General features: G+C 38.5%; 1 protein-coding gene across 3 annotated transcripts in view; it reads right to left on the reverse strand.

Moving 5' to 3' along the window:
* Positions 1–23409, reverse strand: part of rims2a (regulating synaptic membrane exocytosis 2a) — a gene marked incomplete at its 3' end in the record, with an annotated part of 189910 nt that extends 166501 nt beyond the window's left edge. For all 3 annotated transcript variants that reach the window (XM_084385430.1, XM_084385426.1, XM_084385425.1), the window contains exons 1-2: positions 23203–23409; positions 22601–22761 (exon numbers count right to left, since the gene is read on the reverse strand). In XM_084385430.1, the coding sequence (XP_084241556.1) occupies positions 22601–22746 (146 nt within the window). In that variant the 5' untranslated portion in view covers positions 22747–22761; positions 23203–23409. The remainder of the gene's footprint in view (positions 1–22600; positions 22762–23202) is intronic.
* Positions 23410–23633: the final 224 nt, after the last annotated feature.

Consider the following 23633-nt stretch of genomic DNA (forward strand, 5'->3'; position numbering starts at 1 on the left):
ACATGCAAAGACATGGAACACTTAAATATTTTAAATAAAAAGAAACAAATAATAGAAATAAAACAGGGAAATTATCTTTCTGCCCTCCACAGACAAGTCGACCACACAAAGAAAGCACACCGTCCACGACACATAGTCCATCAGACTCAATGTGTTGAGCTTAAAACTATATAAATACATAAATAGAATAAATCCACCACGGCATTACCCTGTAAGAACTTCAGTAGCATATACAAACCACAAGGAAAGAGGGTTAAAGGGATGGTTCGGAGTAATTTCAACCTAGGGTCCTTTGCACCATGACCTTGAGCCAAACACCCCCCCCCCAGAAGCTTTTTTTCCCTTGGTCGAACATTATTAAAGTTAGAGCTTATTTAGAGATATCAGCCGGATGGCTTAGTGCAGGCGCTAATGGATCCTATGATGTATCTCGTAAATTACCCCACTAATAATGCCCGGAGTGGTACCAAACTTCTACAGTAGTACAAATAGGTTCTGTACTCATAAAACGAAGCATTGGAAAGTTTGTAAGTAAATCAGGAGTTTATTTAAACAACACTTGCCGGATGGCTAATGCTACCGCTAACCCACACGTCGAGGTCACTTCCGTGATTTGGGAAAAGCCGTAAAAGTCCTGGCAGAAAGGGATGCATAAGGATGTAGTGTAACGACGCCCAGTTCCAGGAATGCAAAATAATAAAAAATGCATCGCTTTCTGTCAGGACTTTTACAGGCTTTTCCCAAATCACGGAAGTGACCTCGACATCCGGGTTAGCGGTAGCATTAGCCATCCGGCAAGTGTTGTTTAAATAAACTCCTGATGTACTTACAAACTTTCCAATGCCTCGTTTTATGAGTACAGAAGCTATATGTACTACTGTAGAAGTTTGGTACCACTCCGGGCATTATTAGTGTGGTAATTTACGAGATATAACCTTGGATACATTAGCGCCTGCACAAAGCCATTCATTCGGCTGATATCTCTAAATAAGCTCTAACTTTAATAATGTTCGGCCAAGGGAAAAAAACTTCTGGGGGGGGGGGGGGGGTTGTTTGGCTCGAGGTCATGGTGCAAAGGACCCTAGGTTGAAATTACTCCGAACCATCCCTTTAATGAACCCCCTAAAATAAGATAAAACTGTTATGAATGCTGTCCTGAATGCATGGTGTACAGTTTCAGATCAAGTTTAGGTAAATCTGGAACCCCTTTATCCCCTGTCAGATTATTTATGCATTTGTCTGTGTGAATTAATGGAGAAAAAAAACATCTGAATCTGAAGTTGAATATGGTTAGATTTTCTCCTGAAACATTTTGTGCAAAATGGTAAAACAGTGTGACACTGCCCTCTAATGGTCAAATGTCGTCTTCTATTAAGGAAAAAATGCCAACCTCTGCAAAAGTGTAGCAGTCTCAGCGTAGCAGGATTATATATCATTAATATATTATTATATGATATATTATGTCGTTATCATAAATATACCATGGATGGCAAGCAAGCTGCCTTTGATTTCAGTCACACATTAGGTTGAAGCTAATGCCACAATAACTTGCAGAAAATCTGCACTAGTTAAGCGGTGACTCGCAAGTATTGCATGTGATGTTCTAACCAAATTACCCTCTTTCTGAGCTGTTCTCAGACTGTTAATTTAACCTCAAATGACTGTCCTCTCTCCTCCTCATCCCTCTCTATTCTCTCAGTATCTCGGCGCTCTTGAGTGGAGGTGGAGACACAGGCCTCATTGATGTGACAGCTATAGAATGAGAGCTGACTCATCACTTTAAATAATACACCCCACATCTCACCATCAGAGTCTCAGCACAGTCCTCTTAAAGGAGCATTCATGCTTATTTTCAACTTAACGTCCATCAGCTCAATCTGTGGCCTTACGTTTGAATCGGTTTTGTAGAAACGAAATGGGAAATGCATCTACAGCACAATTTGTGAAGGTTAAAATTAACATTCATCAAGTACAAAGAAACAAGAATGTTGTTTTAAGAATGTTTCATGAGAACACATCAGATATTAATGATGTTAAATCTCTATACATGTTATTTAAAGAATGTTTGGTTACACTTTAGTTTAGGGTCCAATTCACAATATTAACTACTTATTAACTATTACTTTTGCCTCAATAAACTCCTAATTACTGCTTAATAATTAGTAAGGTAGTTGTTAAGTTTAGTTATTTGGAAGGATCAAGGGATGTAGAATATGGTCACACAGAATAAGGCATTAATATGTGCTTTATAAGTATTAACAAACAGCCAATATCCTAGTAATATGCATGCTAACAAGCAACTAGTTACATGTGAGAAAACAAAACTAAAGTGTTACCGAACGTTTTATCTTGACATAACCTTAACAAAACAGTGAAAGTTGTGGGAACATTCTTTGTTAACTGGGTTAAGATGTTATGTTAAGATATAGGGCCATATTCAGACTGCCAGCAAAAATAAAAGTGTTTGCATATTAAAATTGTATCCAGATGGGTCTTTAAAAGTCTAGACAGCAAAAAAAAACAACAACGTGAAACAGATTTTTTACAGATCTGTCTCAGTCTGGATGCTCAAATCAGATTTCAAACTGTATTTTCCGTCACACCGTCAAAACTGGTGCCGGAAATACCGGAGTTATTCATACAGAATTCAAATGGCCAAAGATTTGGTCATTTTCCGGTGCGACGGAGGAGTTATGCACCGCAACTCCACAGGGCACTTATGTGGAGAGCGAGATGATGCACCTCCATTTCTCCTGCATCCGTTTTGATAGCTTCGTCACATACATGCCTATGCCTATGTCGTTAAAAAAGCAACCCATGCAGAATATGCAACCCCTGATAAAAAAATTATAATCTGAACATATCCTAAAACAGTCTAAATCAAACATAATATCTAAATGGAGTTTGCTCCATGTAAACAGTGGCCATGATTAAAATAGCATGCATCCGGTGAGAAGTGAGCACAATTACTGTATGCATTGCACTATATTAATTAATTATTAATTAATTAACCTTTATGCAGCGGAAACACATACAGACACTTTATGAGCATTACCAAAATGTGCCGCATATGAAAGCAAAAACATGACATTAACCAACAAGCTTTACCATAACATGTGAACTCAAACCCATGGCAGGGTTCTCATTAACTACAACTAAAACTACTCAAAACATTTTTGTTAATTGAATTACAGCTGAAATAAAATAAAATAAAAAAATTAGAAAAATGCTGCATTGGTTAAAGTAAAAGCACTACAATTACTGGGAATAAAAAATAAATAAAGTGAACCTAAATAGTAATACTAAAAATGCTAAAAAATAAAATAAAATAATAAAATTCAAAAGTACATAAAATTTTGGTAACACGTTACAATGAGGTCTCATTAGGTAACATTAGTTAATGCAATTAGTTAACTAACTATGAGAAATATATTTTTACAGCATTTACATTTTTTAAACCTTTGTTAATGTTAGTTAATACAAACATTCATGTTCATGTTAGTTCACAGTGCATTAACTTATGTTAACAGATACAACTTTCGATTTTAAAAACATATTAGTAAATGTTGAGATTGACATTAACTAAGATTAATAAATACTGTAGAGGTATTGATGGTATTCATTGATAGTTGATCCATTTATAGTTAAATGAAACCTTATTGTAAAGTGTTACCCAAAATTAAAAATTATTAATTAAAAGCAAAATTAAAACTGAAAATATAAAAATGTTTAATACGAACTATAACAGTATAACCAACACTAAAATATACACTGACCCGCAGCCCCTGAAAGTGCTGGTGCTCATTCATATGCAAAGAGGCCAATAACAACATAAGGCTTTTACATACAAATATTAAAGGCATAGTAGAAAAAAAAAAAAGTCAGACAGTAGGTAGAAAATAGTCATGTGCGAAAAAACAAGTGACCTGCAAGGAATAAATTAAATAAAGAAATGCATTTGACCTCTTTTTCAGCTGTTCTGTATGAAGCGTGCGTGTGTATACGTGTGGACACACTGGCCTCCTGCTGTCAGCGATGCACAGAAGAGGAAAGTCCTGTTACATAACACAGAGCTGAATCTCTGCATGGGGCATAATTACTCCACAATTACAGCTGCCAGTGTGCCAGTCTGTGCTGGTCAGTGGGGCTGGCAGTGCCCGCGCTCTCCTCTCTGCCATCACAACCAAAACACAGCAGCATCCACAGCCTTCAGCCTCACGTCAGAGGAAAAATCCTGCCATATTGTAATGTTTTCTCTCTATCTCTCAATTTGTAAACCTGATAAAAGTAGCATTCTTTTTACAGTGTTTGTGCAGTATGAAAACAGTATGTGCATTACGAGGATACATGAATTTTAATAATATAATGATGTGCACAGATAAATCATTTATAATAAATAATGCAATATTCCATGAAAAGAACTGTCGATTTTGATGTCGTGGTGACTCAATTATGACGCCACAAGCGACATACACAGTTTAAAAATTAACAGTAAAATACCATTTTAAATAAAAATAATAATAATGCAAAATACAGTTGAATGGCCAATATGTATGCTTGACATAATTTTTTTCCCCTGGGTACATAGATATGAAGTGTACACTACCGATCAATCAAGGACACATTCAATAAAAAATAAATAAAAAAATGACAGTAAAGACTTTTCCGTTGTTGAAATGTTAATATTTCAAATAAATGCTGTTCTTTTGAACTTTCAATTCATCAAAAAAAAATGTATAATAATTTTATAACAGTTTTCACACAAAAAGTTAAGCATCACAACTGACATAAAAAAATTCTTGAGCACCAAATCACTGAAGACTGCAGTAATGATGCCAGAAATTCAGCTTTGCATCACAGGATTAAATTGCATTTTTTTAATATAGGATATATATATTGCAATATAAAACAGTTCTTTTAAATTGTAATAATATTTCACAATATTACTGGTTTTACTGTATTTTTTTTATCAAATAATTGCAGCCTTGGTGAGCATGAGAGATTTCTTTCAAAAACTTTTCTCTCCAAAAATCTTACTGACCCCAAACTCTTTAACAGTAGTGTGTGTGCAAATAGCTGTAAATAGCCTTTAAATGTTTCTTTAAAGCTCAAAACATGGTCTAAACACAAGATTTAACATTGCAGAATTGTGTGAATGAGTGTGTGACAGTTGGAGGGACACACACACAGATTTCCACATTCATAAAAATCTTTATTGAAGATTTTTATGAATGTGGAAATCTGTGTGTGTGTGTGTGTGTGTGTGTGTGTGTGTGTGTGTGTGTGTGTGTGTGTGTGTGTGTGTGTGTGTGTGTGTGTGTGTGTGTGTGTGTGTGTGTGTGTGTGTGTGTGTGTGTGTGTGTGCGTGTTTGTGTGTGTACAACAGGTGGCATAATCACAGCAGGAGCTTAGCAGAAATGGTGTAATCTCATGCCAGAAAGAGCCAGGTCAACATGACCTGCACTGTACCATCTGAGAGACCACAGAGTGCCACTGAATAAACACACACACACTTGAGTAAACCACACAAGCTGCCTTAAAGGAATAGTTCACCCATTTACTCACCCTCAAGCCATAGGTGTATGTGACTTTCTTCTTTCAGCTGAACACAGAGTAATATTAAATTAAATTAACTATCCTTTTAAGAGACAGACTATGTGTGTGTGTGTATGTGTGTGTGTGTGTGTATATGTGTGTGTGTGTGTGTGTGTGTGTGTGTGTGTGTGTGTGTGTGTGTGTGTGTGTGTGTGTGCGTGCGTGCGTGCGTGTGTGCGTGTGTGTATGTGTGTGTGTGTGTGTGTGTGTGTGTGTGTGTGTGTGTGTGTGTGTGTGTGTGTGTGTGTGTGAACACAGGCTCTGTTCCAAAACATTGTGTGCTGTCTTGCTGCATAATGCCTACACAGCATCCTAACAGAAACTGAGCCTCATAAGTGAACAATTTTGAAAGTTTCACATATGCAGCAAAACCATGTGCCGCACAACTAGAGCTTGTCTCAAATGATTTCAAAAGAGTTTAGTTTTAGCATGTTGCTATTGGGCTAAATTGTTTTTCCTTAGTATTTTTGTCTTGTTTTCCAGTACAAATATCAAAATATTCTTAAGTCAGGATACTTTGACTTGAAATGCAAAATGAATTAAGGCAATCAGTCTTATTTTCTGGAAGAAAAGAAAAATAATAATCAAAATAAGTGACTTTTTGCTCAAAACAAGAAAAAATGTCTGCCAATGTGGTCAGAATTTTTTTTTTTAATTCAAATGGAAAAAAATATACTTTTTCTGACCACAGAGGCAGATATTTGTTCTAGTTTTAACCACAAACTCATAATTGTGATGAATATTTAAAAGAACAATAGGGCCAGATTTACTAACAGCTTGTGGCAGCGCAAACCCTGCGGTGTTAAAAAATACTTTCAGGATTTACTAAAGACATGCAGTAAAAAAAAAAAAAAAAATCGCGCTGAAAAGGTGTGGACAGGGTTATTTTTGCAGCTGGCCTTATTGCATATGCATTTGTAGTTTCCCTTTCAGACGCAAAATTTATGGGAGGAGAGTATTTAAATGAATCATGCAAGGTGATTTATTAAGGTTTGCTTACTGGTATTTGTGCCATTATTTACCGCCCCAAAAAACCATGTCTTAAACCAGATGCTAATTGGTAGATTGCATTGTTCATTATGGAAATGATGTGTTCTTTAATTTGCACATCTTCAGTAGATCACGCGCAGAACTTTACACTGCCATCGACACTTTTTTGGAATTGAGCTCTCACGCTAATTTGCCCCGTTAAGTAAATCTGGCCCATTACAGTATCTTTAGACATTTTGTATCTCAAGAAAATTCATCTTGATTTAAGAATATTTAATTTTGCACTGGTATTTTACATTCCCATTTGCTCCAGTAGCAAAAGACAAAAAAATCTGCAATTGCATTTCAATGAATTTTCTAAATATTGAGAGATTGGTTACTCTCATGCAGCAAAATCAACTAGTTTTCTGTCATTTAATGCCAACACAAAGTTTAGTGTATATAAATATAAGAAAAACTTTGCTAGATTAACGATGTTAATAACTGTGGAAACATGTTATAACAGTCTGTGAAAAGGTCAGATTCCAATCAGAGTGAGCTAATTGATGCATGTAAGCATTTAATCAATTATATTTATGATTGACATTTTGCCCACCATCTAATTGTTAATCACTGAGCTTATTGCAAAGCATTATGGGATTATATTCTTTGAAATGTCCCTTAAACAATTTCATCAAAAGGCAGCATCATAATTAAGTTGCCTACATTGGGAACCTTAAAACGCTCCCTAGGTCGGGTTTTGGAACACAGCATGACCGCTTGAGCCAAAAGCAAGCTAACTTTACAGCTCGCCCTGCCCTCACACAGTGATGCCTGAAATAGCAGCCGGGTTCAAGGCGGTCCATCATAGCGACAGACACCTGTTCATTAGGACCATTCAGCAGGGTGGCAGGGGAAGTGCCTCCCTTGAACACATTTCCCTTTAAAAGAGGATTAGCACTGAGGGAGCTCTCGATTCCAGCTGTCATCGGTTCCGCAGTGGCATCTGGATCAAAAAGCAATCTCATTTGAGCTGGGAGTGCCGTGATTGGTCGCAGCAGACCCTGGTTAACCTTTGAGTGACAGCTTTAAATCCCTCCTCACATTTAATGCCACCCCATACATCCAGCATTCAGAAACACACGTTCACTTTTCAGATCCGTAAGCAGATGTTGCAACATGAACCTAAACACAAACGATCAACATCATGAGCGTGTAAATGCCAAATGAAAATGGAAAATGGGGCAAACATAAAACGCTGATAAGGTACAGCACTAATTTGTGCTGTCTTTAATCATATGCTTTCTGTAAATTCTGTCCAGTTTATGTTTATTCCTGGCAAGAATCACTACTACCAAGTTTGGTTTGATGACGTACCAAGCACAATGTTCTCTCACCATTCCTGATTTCTAACACGCACTCAGCACATTCGGCATGACTCAGGCTTGCAGTGTGAACGTAGCCTCAGCTGGTTTGCTGGTTTTGGGCACATTTCTACTGGTCAGGCTGAGGCTACGCTTTCCAGGATTCTTTGATGAAAAGAAAGTAAAAAAAAAACAGCATTTGTTTCGAAACAATATCTTTAGCGTGTACACACCGAGGTTGTCAAAAGTTAGTTGAACGTGAGGTGTTATAGTCTAAACCTGTGGTTACTCTGCTCTGTACATCCGTATTACCCATGTGGCTGTGCTGTTGTCGTGCCTGTGGGTGGGGGGAGGATGAGGGAACATCTCTTAAGAGTAAGTTACAATAATAGCCTACATGACTAACAATAGAGCGGTAATAGATACTCCAGTATTGTTGGAGAGCGCAGTTTCCTGTCCCTGTCCAGAACAAGCCATCAGTAAGTTAAACGCTGTCGGTGTGCTTAACACATGTGTTAATGTGGCCACAAACACACACACACACACACACACACAATAACAACTGTGCCAAAAAGTCATTAGTAAGGTTACCAAATCCGATCGGATCAGGCAGACATAGGACACCTATCATTTCCCAAAGAAATTACATCCAAAGTAGAATCCATCCCACATAAGCAGTCAACCATCACAGCAAAAACAGTGTAATGCGGCACGCAAATACACATGAACCACGGCATTAAAACAACAGAACACCCAAAAACAAAAAAAAGTCTGTTATCATTTTAACATGGCATCCCATTATAGCCGACCTAAAACAACTGAATGCCAGAATTGTTATTTTATTCATTTACTGTAAAAAGCAATTGTCATTCCCAAATTGTATCTTTCTTGTAAAAATAAATGCACATATATAAGCTCTCTTTATTTATCTCTCTGTTGTAATAATAAAGAGATCAACCTTTACTCACTCAATATATCTTGAAGAACGTTGGGAACCATTGTACAAATTTTGCTACACAATACACATACATTTCTGAAAATATCTTCATTTATGTTCTACAGAAGACAGAAAACCATTCAGGTTTGGAAGAACATGAGGGTAAGTAAAGGATCAGGCATCAGCTCTCAGTGCTGCTGTCCAGGGTGCTGAATCTGATCTTACAGAGTCACAGACCAGCACAATCTAATCTCAGACTGACCGCCCACTGACCATCTGATACATGTCCACCGAAATAGCAAGAGCTGCTGAAATAACCAGACACAATTCCAGCGTCCAGATGTACAAAGTGAAACTGTTTACAGTCATGTTTACAGGTTAACAGCTAGGCTGCTACAATGAGCATTTCTGAGGAAGAACTAGTCACTAGACAAGGTTCATGGTAGCCTGGTAATACCAGACTCTGCTACTTCACTTTGCTTCGTAGAAAGAGTCTGGAAGGGCATAATTGAAAAGTGTTTTCTTTCTCGCGGGGGGGCGCTTGTCTGAAGTTTAAAATCATTGGTTACCCGTAAGCCAATCACATAACGTTTGGTTATGGCGTGTGTTATGCGCATGCTCAGCCGCATCTAACTTCCACTGTAAACGCATGTATGATGCAAAAACAAAACCATCGAGCGAAATACCGGAGTGAACATGGTTGTGAACGACTTTTGCAGATTATGTGAAGTAAATCTACGCATCCACGGTCCAATCAGTGTCTACGTCACGGCTCTCGGCCCGCCCTCTGTTCGTTGATTGGCCGGCCGTCCGAAGGCCGGTGGAAAACTGAAAGATAGGCTGCTATCTCAGACTGACTACAGGAGCGAAATGAAATTAGCGGAAGTAGGAAGTCTGACGTAGTCAGGCTAGGTTCATGGCATTGTGCCGTTAACAAAACTGAGCGAATGAAATTTACGAGCAGAACTACACTACCGTTCAAAGTTTGGGGGCAGCAAAGATTTTTGTTATGTTTTTGAAAGAAGTCTCTTCTGCTCACCAAGGCTGCATTTATTTGATTAATCATAAGGTAAAACATTTTTAAAATGTAATTTATTCCTGTGATGCAATGTCATTACTCCAGTCTTCAGTGTCACATGATACTTCCGAAATCATTCTAATATGCTGATTTCCAGCTAAAGAAACATTTCTTATAATTATCAATGTTGAAAACAGTTTTTGCTGCTTCATATTTTTGTGAAAACCATTACACCTTTTTTCAGTATTTTTTGAACAGCATTTATTTGAAATAGAATTTTTTAAAACATTATAAATGTCTTTACCTTTGGGTCAATTTGATGTGCTCTTGTTGAATAAAAGTATTAATTCTTCATGTTACAGTCCATTTTAAAGACGAAAGTGAATAATTTACTCTTCATCATGTCATTCCAAACCTGTATGACAGCAAACATACAAGAACAATGACATCTGGCATCAAACCTGTCTTAAGGCATTTTCTAATACGTGCGAACATGAATGACAGGAATTTGTGGAAGAGAGGATGATTTTTAGCACATACTGACGAATTCTTTTTGGATGCTTATAGAGCTGATGGCCCATCTCCTTTCATGTTAAATGGAAAATAAAGAGCTTTGAGGGTGATTAAATTATGACAGAAATTTTGGGTAAACTGTTCCTTTAAGAACATACAAAAAGTTTTTTAAATACTCTCCAAATGGAGCAAAGAGATTAGATTGAGAAAATGGGCCAGACACAACTCAAAACCCCACTGCTTCACAGAAATAATATCCTTAAAGGGATAGTTCACCCAAAAATGAAAATTCTGTCATCATTTACTCACCCTCAAGTTGTTCCAAACCTTTATGAATTGCTTTCTTCTGCTGAAAACAGAATATATTTAAAGAAATATGAGTAATCAGACGTTGATGGACCCCATTGACTTCCATAGAAGTCCCGTCAACTGTTTGGTTACCGACATTCCTCAAAATATCTTCTTTTGTGTTCAACAGAAGAAATTCATACAGGTTTGGAACAACTTGAGGGTGAGTAAATAATGACAGAATATTTTCGCTTCTGAACATTAACAGACTTCATTGTGACTTTTACTCTTTTGTGCGAACACTTAAACAGACTAAGATACTCAAATAGATGAAAATAACCTGTGGCACCAAGCAAAATTATAATGTGCTAGTTAGTGTAACTATATACAAATCAACCATTTCAGACAGAACAGGGACTAAACTTCAACAGCACAGCCTCTATATAAACAAGCTTGCATGTGGGTCACACTGCTGATATTCCATGAACCCATTTGTTTTTAAAGATAAGCACATTTTCATCCTATTATTATAGAGATGGTAATCCCCTGTGTGGCCATCACAGGAACATGTGAGAACATTAAATGCATGTCAAATTGTGTATTTGATCTGATTAGATATTGCATAAACAATGACAGGGGGTTTCCTAAGCACACACTTCAAACAGCATCGTGTTCTTTCTGCTCCTGAAGTCCACACCAGACTTCTTTCAAAATCATTAAAAAAAAAAATCATACCATCCCCTAACTTTTAAACTGCAGTGTAGATAAACACTCTCGCACATTGCTTCTTCTACCATTCCCACAATCCCCTGCACAAAACTGCAACACAGCTCCCATTGAGAGTACATTGCTCACTCCATGCTAGTGGACACTTAAAGTAAGCATCATAAGGACCAAACTCCAAACATAACTCTAAAAAAGCAACCCGTTCTGTCTAAAGTGATGTTTAAAGTATCACCCCCGAGTGTGTTTGACATCTCTTTATTAAACAGTCATTCTGTGGCATCATGGGAGGTGAATGTTGCCTAATGCAATGTGATCTGACTGCTAGTTCTTCTACTACCCCAACAGAGCCAAGAGAGCGCGACTTCAGTCCAAAGCTATTTATAGTCGTCCATGAATAACGTGAGGCTCTTCAGGATTTGCATGCAATCAGCTTCAGATGAACCGGTGCCACATCACACTCTCACATTTCTGCGCTCATTTCGACTGGCCAGCACACACACACACACACACACACACACACACACACACAAGACCTGCTTCCCTTCATTGCTTCACTGTCATTCTCTTGACATGGTCAAGAAAGAAGTCAACAAAGTCATTTTACTTCTGGTGTCAATGGGTGAAAGTGTGCAAATGAGATTTAAGAGCTACAGAAAACAATTACTTCAATTTCATTAACTTCTGCACTCTAAACTATTGTATAATTTCAGAAGATTTCTGAATATTGTGAATAAGTCATGTGAACCACTTTTATGGGGCTTTCCTGTAAGTTTTGGAGATTGAACATGAGGGTGAGTAAAGGGCCCGTTCACACCAAGAACGATAACTATAAAGATAACTATATTAGCGTCCACACCAACGTACGAAAATGTTCTGTTTATAATAAGCATGTGCTGCAGTTCTGTCGTCTGTAGCTTTAAATGCTCAAGCTCTTTAAAGCAGGATGGATTCTGATTGGCTGTCGTCAATTGACTGGCTGTTTTCATTGTTTATCAGCTAGAAAAAAATCATTCTGAAAGTGATTCCATTGATGTCATTCCTCTTTGTCATTACCGATATAGTTATGGTGTGGACTCGTTTTAGAACTGCATCTGTATGTCCTTGGTGTGAACGGGCTTTAAATGTTATTTCCCGTTAACTATCTCTTTAAGCAGCCTGTCTGTAATCACTATGGGGTTTTACATAAACACAAAGACTCTACATGCCCATAAATGTAAAGCAAACAGAGAAACATCAAGGCATTTGTGCCAGAACGCTTCTAAACGCTGCACACTCTCCATGTTTCCCAGTGTGCCGGGTCAGCCTTATGCAATAGCAGGGCAGAACTATACAGCAGGAGTGTTGGGTTTCTCATCGCTGTGACGTAGCGCTCTGTGTACTATACTCACGCTGGGCGCTTCCGCTGCACAGGAAACTGGCTGACTTCTGATTTACTCATACACTGCGTATCACAGCATGTTAGTTTGAGGTCATTTATTCTGTTTTACTGATGAGTCAACAAATGTTTCCTGGATCTAGTGCACACATAAGCATACAGTGTATATCTACCTTATGTTCAGAAATGAATTCCTATACTGCACAACATACATGGTTTTATAGAGGAAACAGTAATGTTTTAAACAGTTGCAGGCCTATGCCATACTGCCGTCACATGCCCTCATGTTTAATTCAGTGGATGCTGTTTTTTGCATTTTTAATCAGCTTTTCTTTAAAAATGCTTTTATTTTTGACAGTCCAATTATATAAAAATCACAGCTTATATTACTTCTGGTTCATTCATTACATGGAAATGGAAAGTCTGGTCAAGCACATTGCATTGTGGGATACAGTAGCATACTATTTCTATTTCTATTTCTAATATATCATCAGATATTAGATATAGAATTTATTCATATTTTAATTTAAATTAGCTTTCATTTTTATTTTTTTATTTTTAGTAATTGCTATGTGTTTTTCTCATTTTTATAAGGTTTTTTAATATTTCTATTTATCTGTAATTATTATTATTTTTATTTAATTTTAGCACTATTTTAAAAATGTTATTTCAGTTAGCTGCCTATTGGGAAAATTTCTAATTTCAGTTTTCCATGTTCAGTTTTCTATTTTCTATCTTTTCATTTCCTTTGCGTTTGTGTCTCACGTCTTTTGCAGCATGACACAGAGTTCTAAACATGTAGATAAAGGTACACTATGTAACTTTTTTTGTTCCAAATTGGGCTAGATTGAATCATTACGGTACGCCTATAATAAGTGTTTATATTCAGACTATTTTAGACCGGTCGGGACGACAACAGCTGCGGAGTAGCCCAATACCTGCGTGACTCGTCATATACATAAACAGAGAGAAGTAGCTCTGGAACCTCATAAGTGACTGATTTACACTTCAAGTCTTGATGCCCAATTCCGATTAGTTGACTATATCCTGACATTTTTTTTTTTTTTTTTTTTTTGACGACCAGCTTACATCTTCTTTTAAAAGTGACCCATATCCGATATCGGCATTTACACTATTCACTTGGCAAAACAACCCAAGGTAGATGTACTGACTCAGAAAAGCTTAGGCCAAAAAGGAAGTAAAAACGTCAATGGACGCAGATGAAATGATAATACAAGCTTTTGCTTTTCGCACAATCTTTAAAGTTCAGTAAAACATTGGGTTGAGTTTTCATACTCCATTGCGCCACTGAAAAGAGTCATGTGATCGCGGTTGGTGTCCACTTGAGTTGATGTCAATCACCACCGTTGCTTTTTCAATGATGTACGACTCGCATTGACAATGAAATATCCGATCTGTCTGCTTACATGGCAGACGCAAATGCACATATCTGATTCATATCCGATTTATTTCCACATATGAATGAGGCCTAAAACTGATCTGAGAATATCGGAATCCATGTGCTTTTTCCTGCTTACATGTCCTTGGGACATATCCGATCTGTGCTACAAGGGAGGGAAAAAAAAATGGAATTGGGTCACTTGAACCATGTAATGTAAATGTGGCCTATAGTGTACATCAGCAGCAACAGAAGACTTGATTCGCAATTGGATTCAAAAGAGTTGCATATTTCTAAGCTAATGATGCAATAAAGGTAAAACTGCACAGCTTTTACTTTGTCTGCCTTTTTAGATAAATATTTCCACTGAGCACATCGCAGGCGGCTCTCTAGATTCTGAAACAAAACATCAAATGGGAAAAAAAAAAAGTAATAAATTAATTGCATTATCACAAATATAGTGTGAACAGCAGGGGAGAAGAGTGGGTAACTTTAGAAAAGAGCGAGAGAGAAAGAGATAAACAATACAAAGATAAAAAGAAATGAGAGAATAAGTAATGTTAGGTGACAACATGAACGAGTCACGAATAGGAAGGCGAGTCGAAACGAGAGGAGGGCAGAGGTAATGCGGACAAACAGAAGCTCTGCTCAGCCATCATATGGCTTGCTCTCAATGCAAATGCTTATTTAACTTAATTACGTAGCCTTCTAGACATGCAATCCCAGAATGCAGTCCAACAATCTCAGTGAAAAAAAATCCAGTATGGTGGACTAGGGAAGAGATTTCACTTACTATTCATTCCGTACTGAAAAGCATTGTAAATATACATAGGGCTGGGTTGAATTAAAGATTTATCTATTTTAACCGATTCTCAATTTGATGAACCCGATTCTGATTCTTAAATCCCAAGGCTCGATCTTTTAGTCTGTGCTGTTTTCAGTTTCAGTGAACTAAACTTCACTAAACATTATATGTAGCGTGCCTGCCATCCAAAAAAATTGCAAGAAAATTTGTCTTTTGTTGCTTTTGAAATTAAACAAAGACCCAGCTTTCAAAATCTAAATCTAAATAAATGTTGTTGTTGTTGTTGTCTATTTCTCTTTACTACTAGTTATGGCACAAAATAAACGTCAATGAACATTAGAAGGTATGCTGAATGTGTACAATACAACTTAATGAAATGTGTCATGTCTCAATCAGTGTTTCACGGAGAGTTGTCAACAGAACAGCTTGTAAACTATGTCATGTAATTTACATTTACCTCAGGAAAGCCATTCAATCACAAGAGCTTGATAGTTAGCTAGGCAAAAAGTTATGACAGCCACCATTTAAAGGGGACCTATTATGCAAAATTCACTTTAACATGGTGTTTGAACATAAATGTGTTTCCGCAGTGTGTACACAACCACCCTATAATGGTAAAAATCCACCCTTTTTAACCCCATAAATCATAAGCAGTATCTCTTTTGTAGTGTCACAAATGCTTAGGCCCCGCCCACGACTGCTGACGGACTCTGTCCTATTAGCATAGACCCCGCCCTGAATGAGCTGTGCACAGTCCGCCATGTTTATCTCCTCGCCAGAGCATTTAACAGCAGCATTCAAGTAAGAAATGTATTCTTATTAAAGCTTCTTATTCTGTGCGCGTGCTTCGGCTGTGTTGCGCTCAGAAAACCATACATCAGAAATTTAGCCTGATATGGCTTTAAAACACATGCTGATAATAAACTGTCATGATGATGAAGAACTGTAATGTCACGTGAGCGTGACCACGATAGAGATGATAATCAAAACCAAATAGATGTTGTTAGTTTTTGGCAAAGTATCCGAGGCACAAGCTGTAAAGGCTCCGCCCTCTTCTGTAAAGAAGGGTGGGGAGCAGCAGCTCATTTGCATTTAAAGATACTCGAAAAAAGTATGTTTTTCCTTCCACTCAAAAATGGGCATATACAACGTGGTATAATAAATAATCTATGGGGCATTTAGAGCTGAAACTTCACAGACACACTCTGGGGACACCCGAGACTTATATTACATCTTTTAAAAAGGGGCATAATAGGTCCCCTTTAAATGTTTATATTTCAATAAAAACAACATGGAGTAGAACAGTGATTATATCATATCATCAAAAAAATGTATTATAAAAACCTGCCTTATGTGCAATTTACATGTTTGTCTACAAATCAGTTGTTAAGCTTCAACCTTTAATAGTAATGTACCAACTGACAGGATTCCCTGTAGTTTACATCATTAGTTGAGAATATTTTGTACTATTCTAGATATTTGATCTGAGATCGAATTTAAATCGAATCGCAAGTTTGTGAATCAAAATCAAAGTATTGCTTTATGTTAGCAGCATGATTTGTCCTGCACTACTGTCTATGTAGAGCATTCCAAATCAGTTTTCATTTTAGAATGCTGTCTTAGAAGACAGCTACCTACTGTATCTAGGCCATAAGCAGCGCACTAGGTTTTGGAACAGAGCTAAAAGACACACCCTCAACTTCTGGTTAACCAACATCCGGTGTTTTTTCACAAACCAGCCCATTAACATCCCGTATGCCAGCTAGCACACTGATGGAAGACGCTAATGAGCAGGACGGAGCCATTTGGTGTGTGTTCTGCAGTGTGGATTGAGCCTCACTGCGGCTCATCCCCCCGGGGGCTACAAGATGTGTGTGTGGGGGAGGGGGCCTCACGGAGGTTCTTTACATGGTAGCGGGGGATGCCATGTGTACTACAATTCTGGTCACAACGTTCCTCACTGTTAGAATGCACAGATGGATAATGGATTTGAGGAGGGATTCCTGTGAGTACTGACGGGAAATTATTTCAATGTATGAGCAAATGACAGTCTCAGCCTCAGACAAGCACACCCACAGTCCAATCAGAGACTGGCTGATGCATAAAACTGGCAAACACTTGAAGCAAATAGGCAGTTCCAATCAGGTTGACGCCCGAGAGTCGTGGGTCCAGGGTCTTCCTCGAAACAAATGCATGTTCATGCAATGTTAAAGGTGCTGAATGTAATTGTTTTGCCTGTACTAAAGCATGAAAATACCATATGTTTGCAGATATTTAGGAAACATGCAAAGTTCAAATACTTAGTTATTCTACTGTGAAATGTGCGTTCCGTGTCGGGATGTCTGTTTTTGTTTTGGACTATGTGATCCTGCCTACTGGTAATTTACCCAATAGTATTTCGACACCCCGGGTTGCCAGTTGGTGTAAAACAGCATATTGCAGACATGGAAGCCAGCAAACGAACAGGGTCAGAGATCGCAAATTCTACCCGACCTAAAAAGCCTCAGCATCAATCTAAAAAGCTCTGTGACCAGAGGCATATAAAACAGACACTTTAGCATTGTCAATTGCGCTCGTTCCTGTTGCGTTTCCTCAATCTGGCAAGCTGTGTGAGCTTCGAGTCTAAGGAGGAGGGGGTGGGGGAACAACCCTCTCCAATATTTAGAATTTGGACTGCAGTTCCTATTTCAACCACTAGCTGTCAATATTACATACTGCCCCTTTAACGAAATGAGCAATTTTAAGTAATAGCTAATCGTTATATTCGCCAAAGTTTGCCAGGTTAGTGGCATCAAATCTTTGATACTCAAGTATTTGTTTAGTAATAAGCTAGATATCCAAGAGTATAATCTGGCAAATTGTACAAAACAAATTGTGGTTGACAGCTATAAATGTTGGTCACATGGTCTTCAAGTCTAAGCTGACATTTCTTAGCCTGAATGAGTTGCGAATGAGAACGGCAAGTCAAAAGTCTGGCTATTTGAGAAAGACAGAAAGAATAGGTGAATATGGGTGGCTGTGGGAAGCACGCACCAACTTGAGCACACTTACTTTCACAGGGTGATACAGGTCTCGTTCTTACCCATAGGCCTCAGTGATCCCAGAGGGAGAGGGGCAACCCTCTGGACACAGCAAATCTGCAACAACTGCTCTCTCAATGCAATCTCTCTCCAGTCAAATCTCTTAAACATCCTGTCTCTTTCATACTCTATAAACACCTCCCTTGGCATGCTCTCACTTTCAGCAACTAAAACTCTCCCTCACTCTCCATCTCTCTCTTACTGGATTTGTTTCAATTTCTTTGTGGCTCATCCAGTGAAGATGACAGGAAGTTGGCAAACACTTCAACAGAGGGCTTCTTCATCTCTTCATTCTCCCAGGATTCCCTGATCTGGCTTCCAGCCACTGTTGTGTGTTTATGTTTATGCCTCTTAAAAAATAAAAGGAACATCCTGTGGCCTGACTGCCGTGGTTACGCTGAGATGTATGGTCCAACAACCAGGCTTAAAACTCTCATTAATGTCCAGTCAACCTGCTTGTTCTCCATTACCACCTTGACTAGACAACATCTAATTCCAGAACTATCAAGCTAATGAGAAAATATGATGCATGAAAATATACTGTGAACTTTGTTCCCAGTGCAGAAGAGCTTTTATTGAAACTAAGCTGCAAAAACGGCTCATTCAGAATCAGAAAGATGCTTTAGCACAATTATGATTGGCCAAATTTCCCAATCATCATGGCAAGGAGGAAGTATGACAGATACTAATAATCCTAGACACCAGAAGAACTAATTAAAAGAGTATAGTGGTAAAGTCTGTCAAATATTGTGCTATTGCTGTCTGTGTGTAGCACCTTCTGCTCTGCAGAAGGAGCAAAAATGGGACTGGGGTGCAGCATTCCATCATTATCAGCATTGATACACGAGTCTGTGTTTCCCAAAACCATAGTTCCAACAAGCATTCGCAAATAGCATCACAAAGCTGTGTGGTTGGAAGATTATTTTATTGTTTGCATGACATGTGGACTTAATAAATCCTTCTCTTAAGCAAAATCAGCAAGCTGAGATTCAGCACAATCTATATCTTTTATTTTGAATATATACAAATGCCCTTTACGTCTTTAAGTTTGTCAAGCGTCATTTTTGAAGAGTGCGCATGTGCGAACTAGTAATTAAGAACGAGCCTATGATTGAATCTGAATCTGTTGAACGATAAATTTGCGACAATACGGTTTTGGGAAACATTCATGACTACAGTAGCTAGCTGATTTCTAGTTGATTTCAAACGATGCATCGTACTATGATAGTTCAGCAGCGAGTTACGTCATTGTATGGGAAACGCACCCCTGTTTAGTTCCTATGAAGTTAGCCAATCATTACAGAGGTTGTACGAATATAAGTCTTAAAAATACAGTAGCTAAATCCGTCAATTCAATTGGAAATAGTTATAAAAAATTAAAGTTCACTTAAAGGTGCTCTAAGCGATGTTGGGTGACGTCACTTCTTGCTGACGTTCAAAGTATTGTCAAACAAAACGGAGGCTAGCTCGACCCTCCCTCCTCCTCATCCCGTCCCCCCATCCCCAACCCCCAACCCCCATCCCCAACCCCCAACCCCCCTCCCCCCTTCCTTCCGTTCTTCCTGAAACAGTCATGAACCATTTAGAAAAACCAAACTGTATTTACCCACCTGTCCAGCAAAAACAGAGCCACCTGAATGTCGGATTGGAAGCCCTTCTGCCGGCAGAGTTCTCACCACCTTTTGAACGCTTTTCCTATGTAAATTCGGGACTTTGCGCGTTCCTTCTCCCTATTCTTTGTTATTTGTTCATCAGAACGTCGTCTCTTTGGTTGTGTGTCGGCCATATCAATTCTCAAGAATATACATTTTTAACGTTAGTCGTTGTCGTTGTCTAGGACATCTCTCCTCTAGCTAACTTCCCTCTTCATGCTTCTCTCTCCTCCACTCCCCACACCCCCCTTCATGTGCACGTGCACTAACTCCCACCCCCAAATCATTCATGTTGGTTATTAGCTGGAACACTGTTTGTTATGTTTCGTGGTCCAGGCTGGGCCAGTTTGTTTTTCTTGCCGTTTGTGGAGCCTGGGCTGTCTACAGAGACCATGTTTTTTAACAGTGTGTTCAGGGGACAGGCAGCTAGTGATTGTGAGGAGATGTTGCTGGATGTGACAAAAAAATGTTTAGGCCTAAAAAACGCGTGACATTGCTTAGAGCACCTTTAAGTTAATCAAAGTCATAGTTTAGTGCAGGGGTGCAAAACTCAGTTCCTGAAGGGGCCACAGTCCTGCAGAGTTTAGCTTCAAACACACCTGATCCAGCTAAACAAAGATTATCTGAGAACTACAGCAGGGTTTGGCCTGCAGGACTGTGGCCCTCCAGGAACAGAGTTTTGCACCCATGGTTTAAAGGAAAAAATGAATTATGCAAATTATGATGATACGACCCTTTTAAATAACACAAATGAAGGCATGGCCTTGCGGACCAGTGATGAGAATGTGATCAGGCCTCGAGTCACATGACACGGGCAGCAGCTCTGCAAATTCACTATTCAGTATAAGTAACAGTCAGGGGCCAACAAGCCGCCGTGTTGTTGTGTAACTCTACACCGGCCGTTTGCACACTACTCTAGAAAAGATCAGAGGCCTCGTGACTGCGTCCACACTGATGCTAACCAACCATCACCCTCCCTTATATGACATCAGCACATCCCTCTCGCTCTCTCGAAACTATGAATGGTGGATGTGTGTGTTTAAGAGGGAGGGATCAAGTGACTCACCTAAAACACACACACACACACACACCAGCAACGAGGTGGCATTCGGCTTTACGTCTGTGACTCATGTTTACTTCACTTATTGCATGGAATCGGCCCTATTTCCATGCTGCAGTGTTAATATTTACCTAATGATAGAAGCACGTCTCCACACCCTCACAAAGAAAGTCTGTGAGCTGAAGACACTCATATTTCCTGTTTGAATCATAGAGTTTGTGCATACATTTATTGCACACTGCTACCAAATCACTAGCTGGGGGAAATCAGATAAGTCATTAACCATAATTAGCCTTAAAAACATTACCTTGTTTTGAGAGGTGTTAAGAAATTGCAAACATAAACAAACATTTTCATTGGGTGTAACGCAATACAAGTAACACAAGTTACATAATCAAATTATTTTTTTTAACAAATTACTTTTAAATTTACAACAAAATATCTGAGTTACTTTTTTCAAAGAAGTAATGCAAGTTACTTTGTTTTCCTATTTATTGACACAAATATACTTTATGTATTTAATGTAAATCTATTAAGCAATGCCTTTGCTTCGATAAGCAAAAATGACTTTAGATAAACATCACATTTGTGGTTCTTTTTTGTTTTCTTCTCCTGCATCTTATTCTTCTGTAATCCAGAATGTCAGCACAGCTGAAAGGTTTGTTCGAGCTGCGTCCGCTACTGTACAGGCGTGAATTATTTAATTAATTTCACTTTTGGTGTGAAACTTTTTTTTTGTTATTAATAAACAAACAAGCAAGCCCAGCCCAAATGAGAAAAAGTAATGCAAAATTACTTCACATAAAAAGTAGTTCGTTTTTTTAGGGAATAACCCAATATTGTAATGCAATACTTTTAAAAGTAACTTATACTTAATAATTTAATTCATATATACATCATAAAATAATACAAAAGTATCTTGGTTTGCCTAGCATTTTCTAAACATGTAACAAGCAACAAAAGTTGTATTGATTGTGGGGTATTCAAACAGAACATTTCAGTTGTGACTGGTTGTAAATCACGAGATTATTCATGACTATTTTATTCTATTATATTCAATATACAATATTCCTCGTGGAAAGATTTAATGTTACTTTGACAGAAGTATAGCCAATCGCAAAATTTTTCAAGCAATGTTTCTATTTTATGTTGTTACTAAAATGTCACACATACTATTTCTCTCGTGCAGTATAAATGGACCTTTATACATTATCATATATAGTTGGCAAAGTCTCTAACAAGATCAAATATCTGAGGGTCCCTGGCATCAAAAACCCATGCTGTATTGAACCATTTCCCCAGTTCCTAAACATCCGCAAATATGCCCGAGAACATATTTCTGGAAAAATCCAACCAATAAAGGAATATAATAGCATTTCATTCAAATCATTTGCATTTATACTGCAAACAACTTCAAATTCTCCATGTTTCAATCAGAACGGCATTCAATGGGTCTGTAAGTCAGTGGACAGCGCCGTCGTGCTGAAATCTCTGGCGCCGCAGCCTCAACGCTCGGGTCAAAACAACATTAGATATTCACATCGATTAAACCGCAATAGCGAGCTATTCTACTATGAGCTGTCATTATGAAGTGGGCACTTGTATAAAGGCAAAATGGCGCATAATACAATCCCATAGCCGAGAATGAAGCATAGGCCTGATCTCCATATGACTAATAAACACAAGTGTGATTCTAAACCTCCAACACACGGGCTCAATGTTTCAAATCAAACGAGGGATCGTTCACACCTCATTCCCTCTCAATCCTTCAGCTCGAGATAGATTTCCTTTTCACATATAGAATCCATAAAGCTCTTACTTCAGCATGGACTGCTCCTTCTCCTCCTCTTTCTTCTGCCTGTCCATGACACCGAGGATGATCTTCCTCTCCTCCTCGGTGAGGTGGCTCAGGTCCGGCATCTCCGGCAGGACAGGCCCGCTGTGGAGCCCGGCTGGAGCAGACATCTTTACACGCCGATGCTGAAGAAGATCAATAACCAGACTTAATCCATGATGAATGCAAGGTCTGTTTGATCAATCATCAGTGCATTTTGGTTGCTCAGGGATCAAAGCATTATAACCCACCACAGCAGCATCTCTGATGACCGTTATGGTGTTTTACAACACTATAAAAGAGGTTCAGTTATTATACAACTATTGCAATGATAACAATGCAAGCTCATGGACTATAAATAAGGTAGATTTTACAGCATTAGATCAATCATTCTATGAGCAATAGAAGAATGGATACAGCTGGTCCGTTTAAAGGTGATGGCTATTGAAATTCACGCGATCCTGTTTAATATTCTCCTCTTCCTCAATGCAAAAAGAAAATGAATAAAGCATCGATGCATTATGAATAAAATAGCAGATCTCAGATGTTATTCCAGATCTCAGTGAGGATGTGAAAGCGCCTCTTGCCTTTTATTTGGCCATCATCCTGTTCAATCCTGTCTAACCCATCGCTGTCATCGTCCTGGAAAAGTTCTTTTGCATCTCATAATAAACGTTTGCTTCCCTTTTGTGTCCCTCTGCTCCGGTGCCTCGCTTTCCTCCAGGTTTGGTAATTCTTGAAGATATCTTAAACACACAAAAATGGATGCAGCGACAGAGAATCCCAATTGGAAGAGTGTGGGCGGAGCAAAGATGCCCGGCGAAGGCTTTACTGTTTTACCAATCGTGCTATGGCGAAGGCGTGACTGTTAATATTCATGAGGCAACGTTCGATTCGGAATGAAACTCTACGTCAGCACGGTCTATTTGATATTTAAAAACATATTATTCGCCATTGGACGTCAGCGTTGCATAATTAATTTTCAGGAACTAAATCTTTTTCTCATTCAATGCCAGGA

Source organism: Rutilus rutilus (assembly GCF_951802725.1).
Source record: "Rutilus rutilus genome assembly, chromosome: 17".
NCBI classification, from domain to species: domain Eukaryota; kingdom Metazoa; phylum Chordata; class Actinopteri; order Cypriniformes; family Leuciscidae; genus Rutilus; species Rutilus rutilus.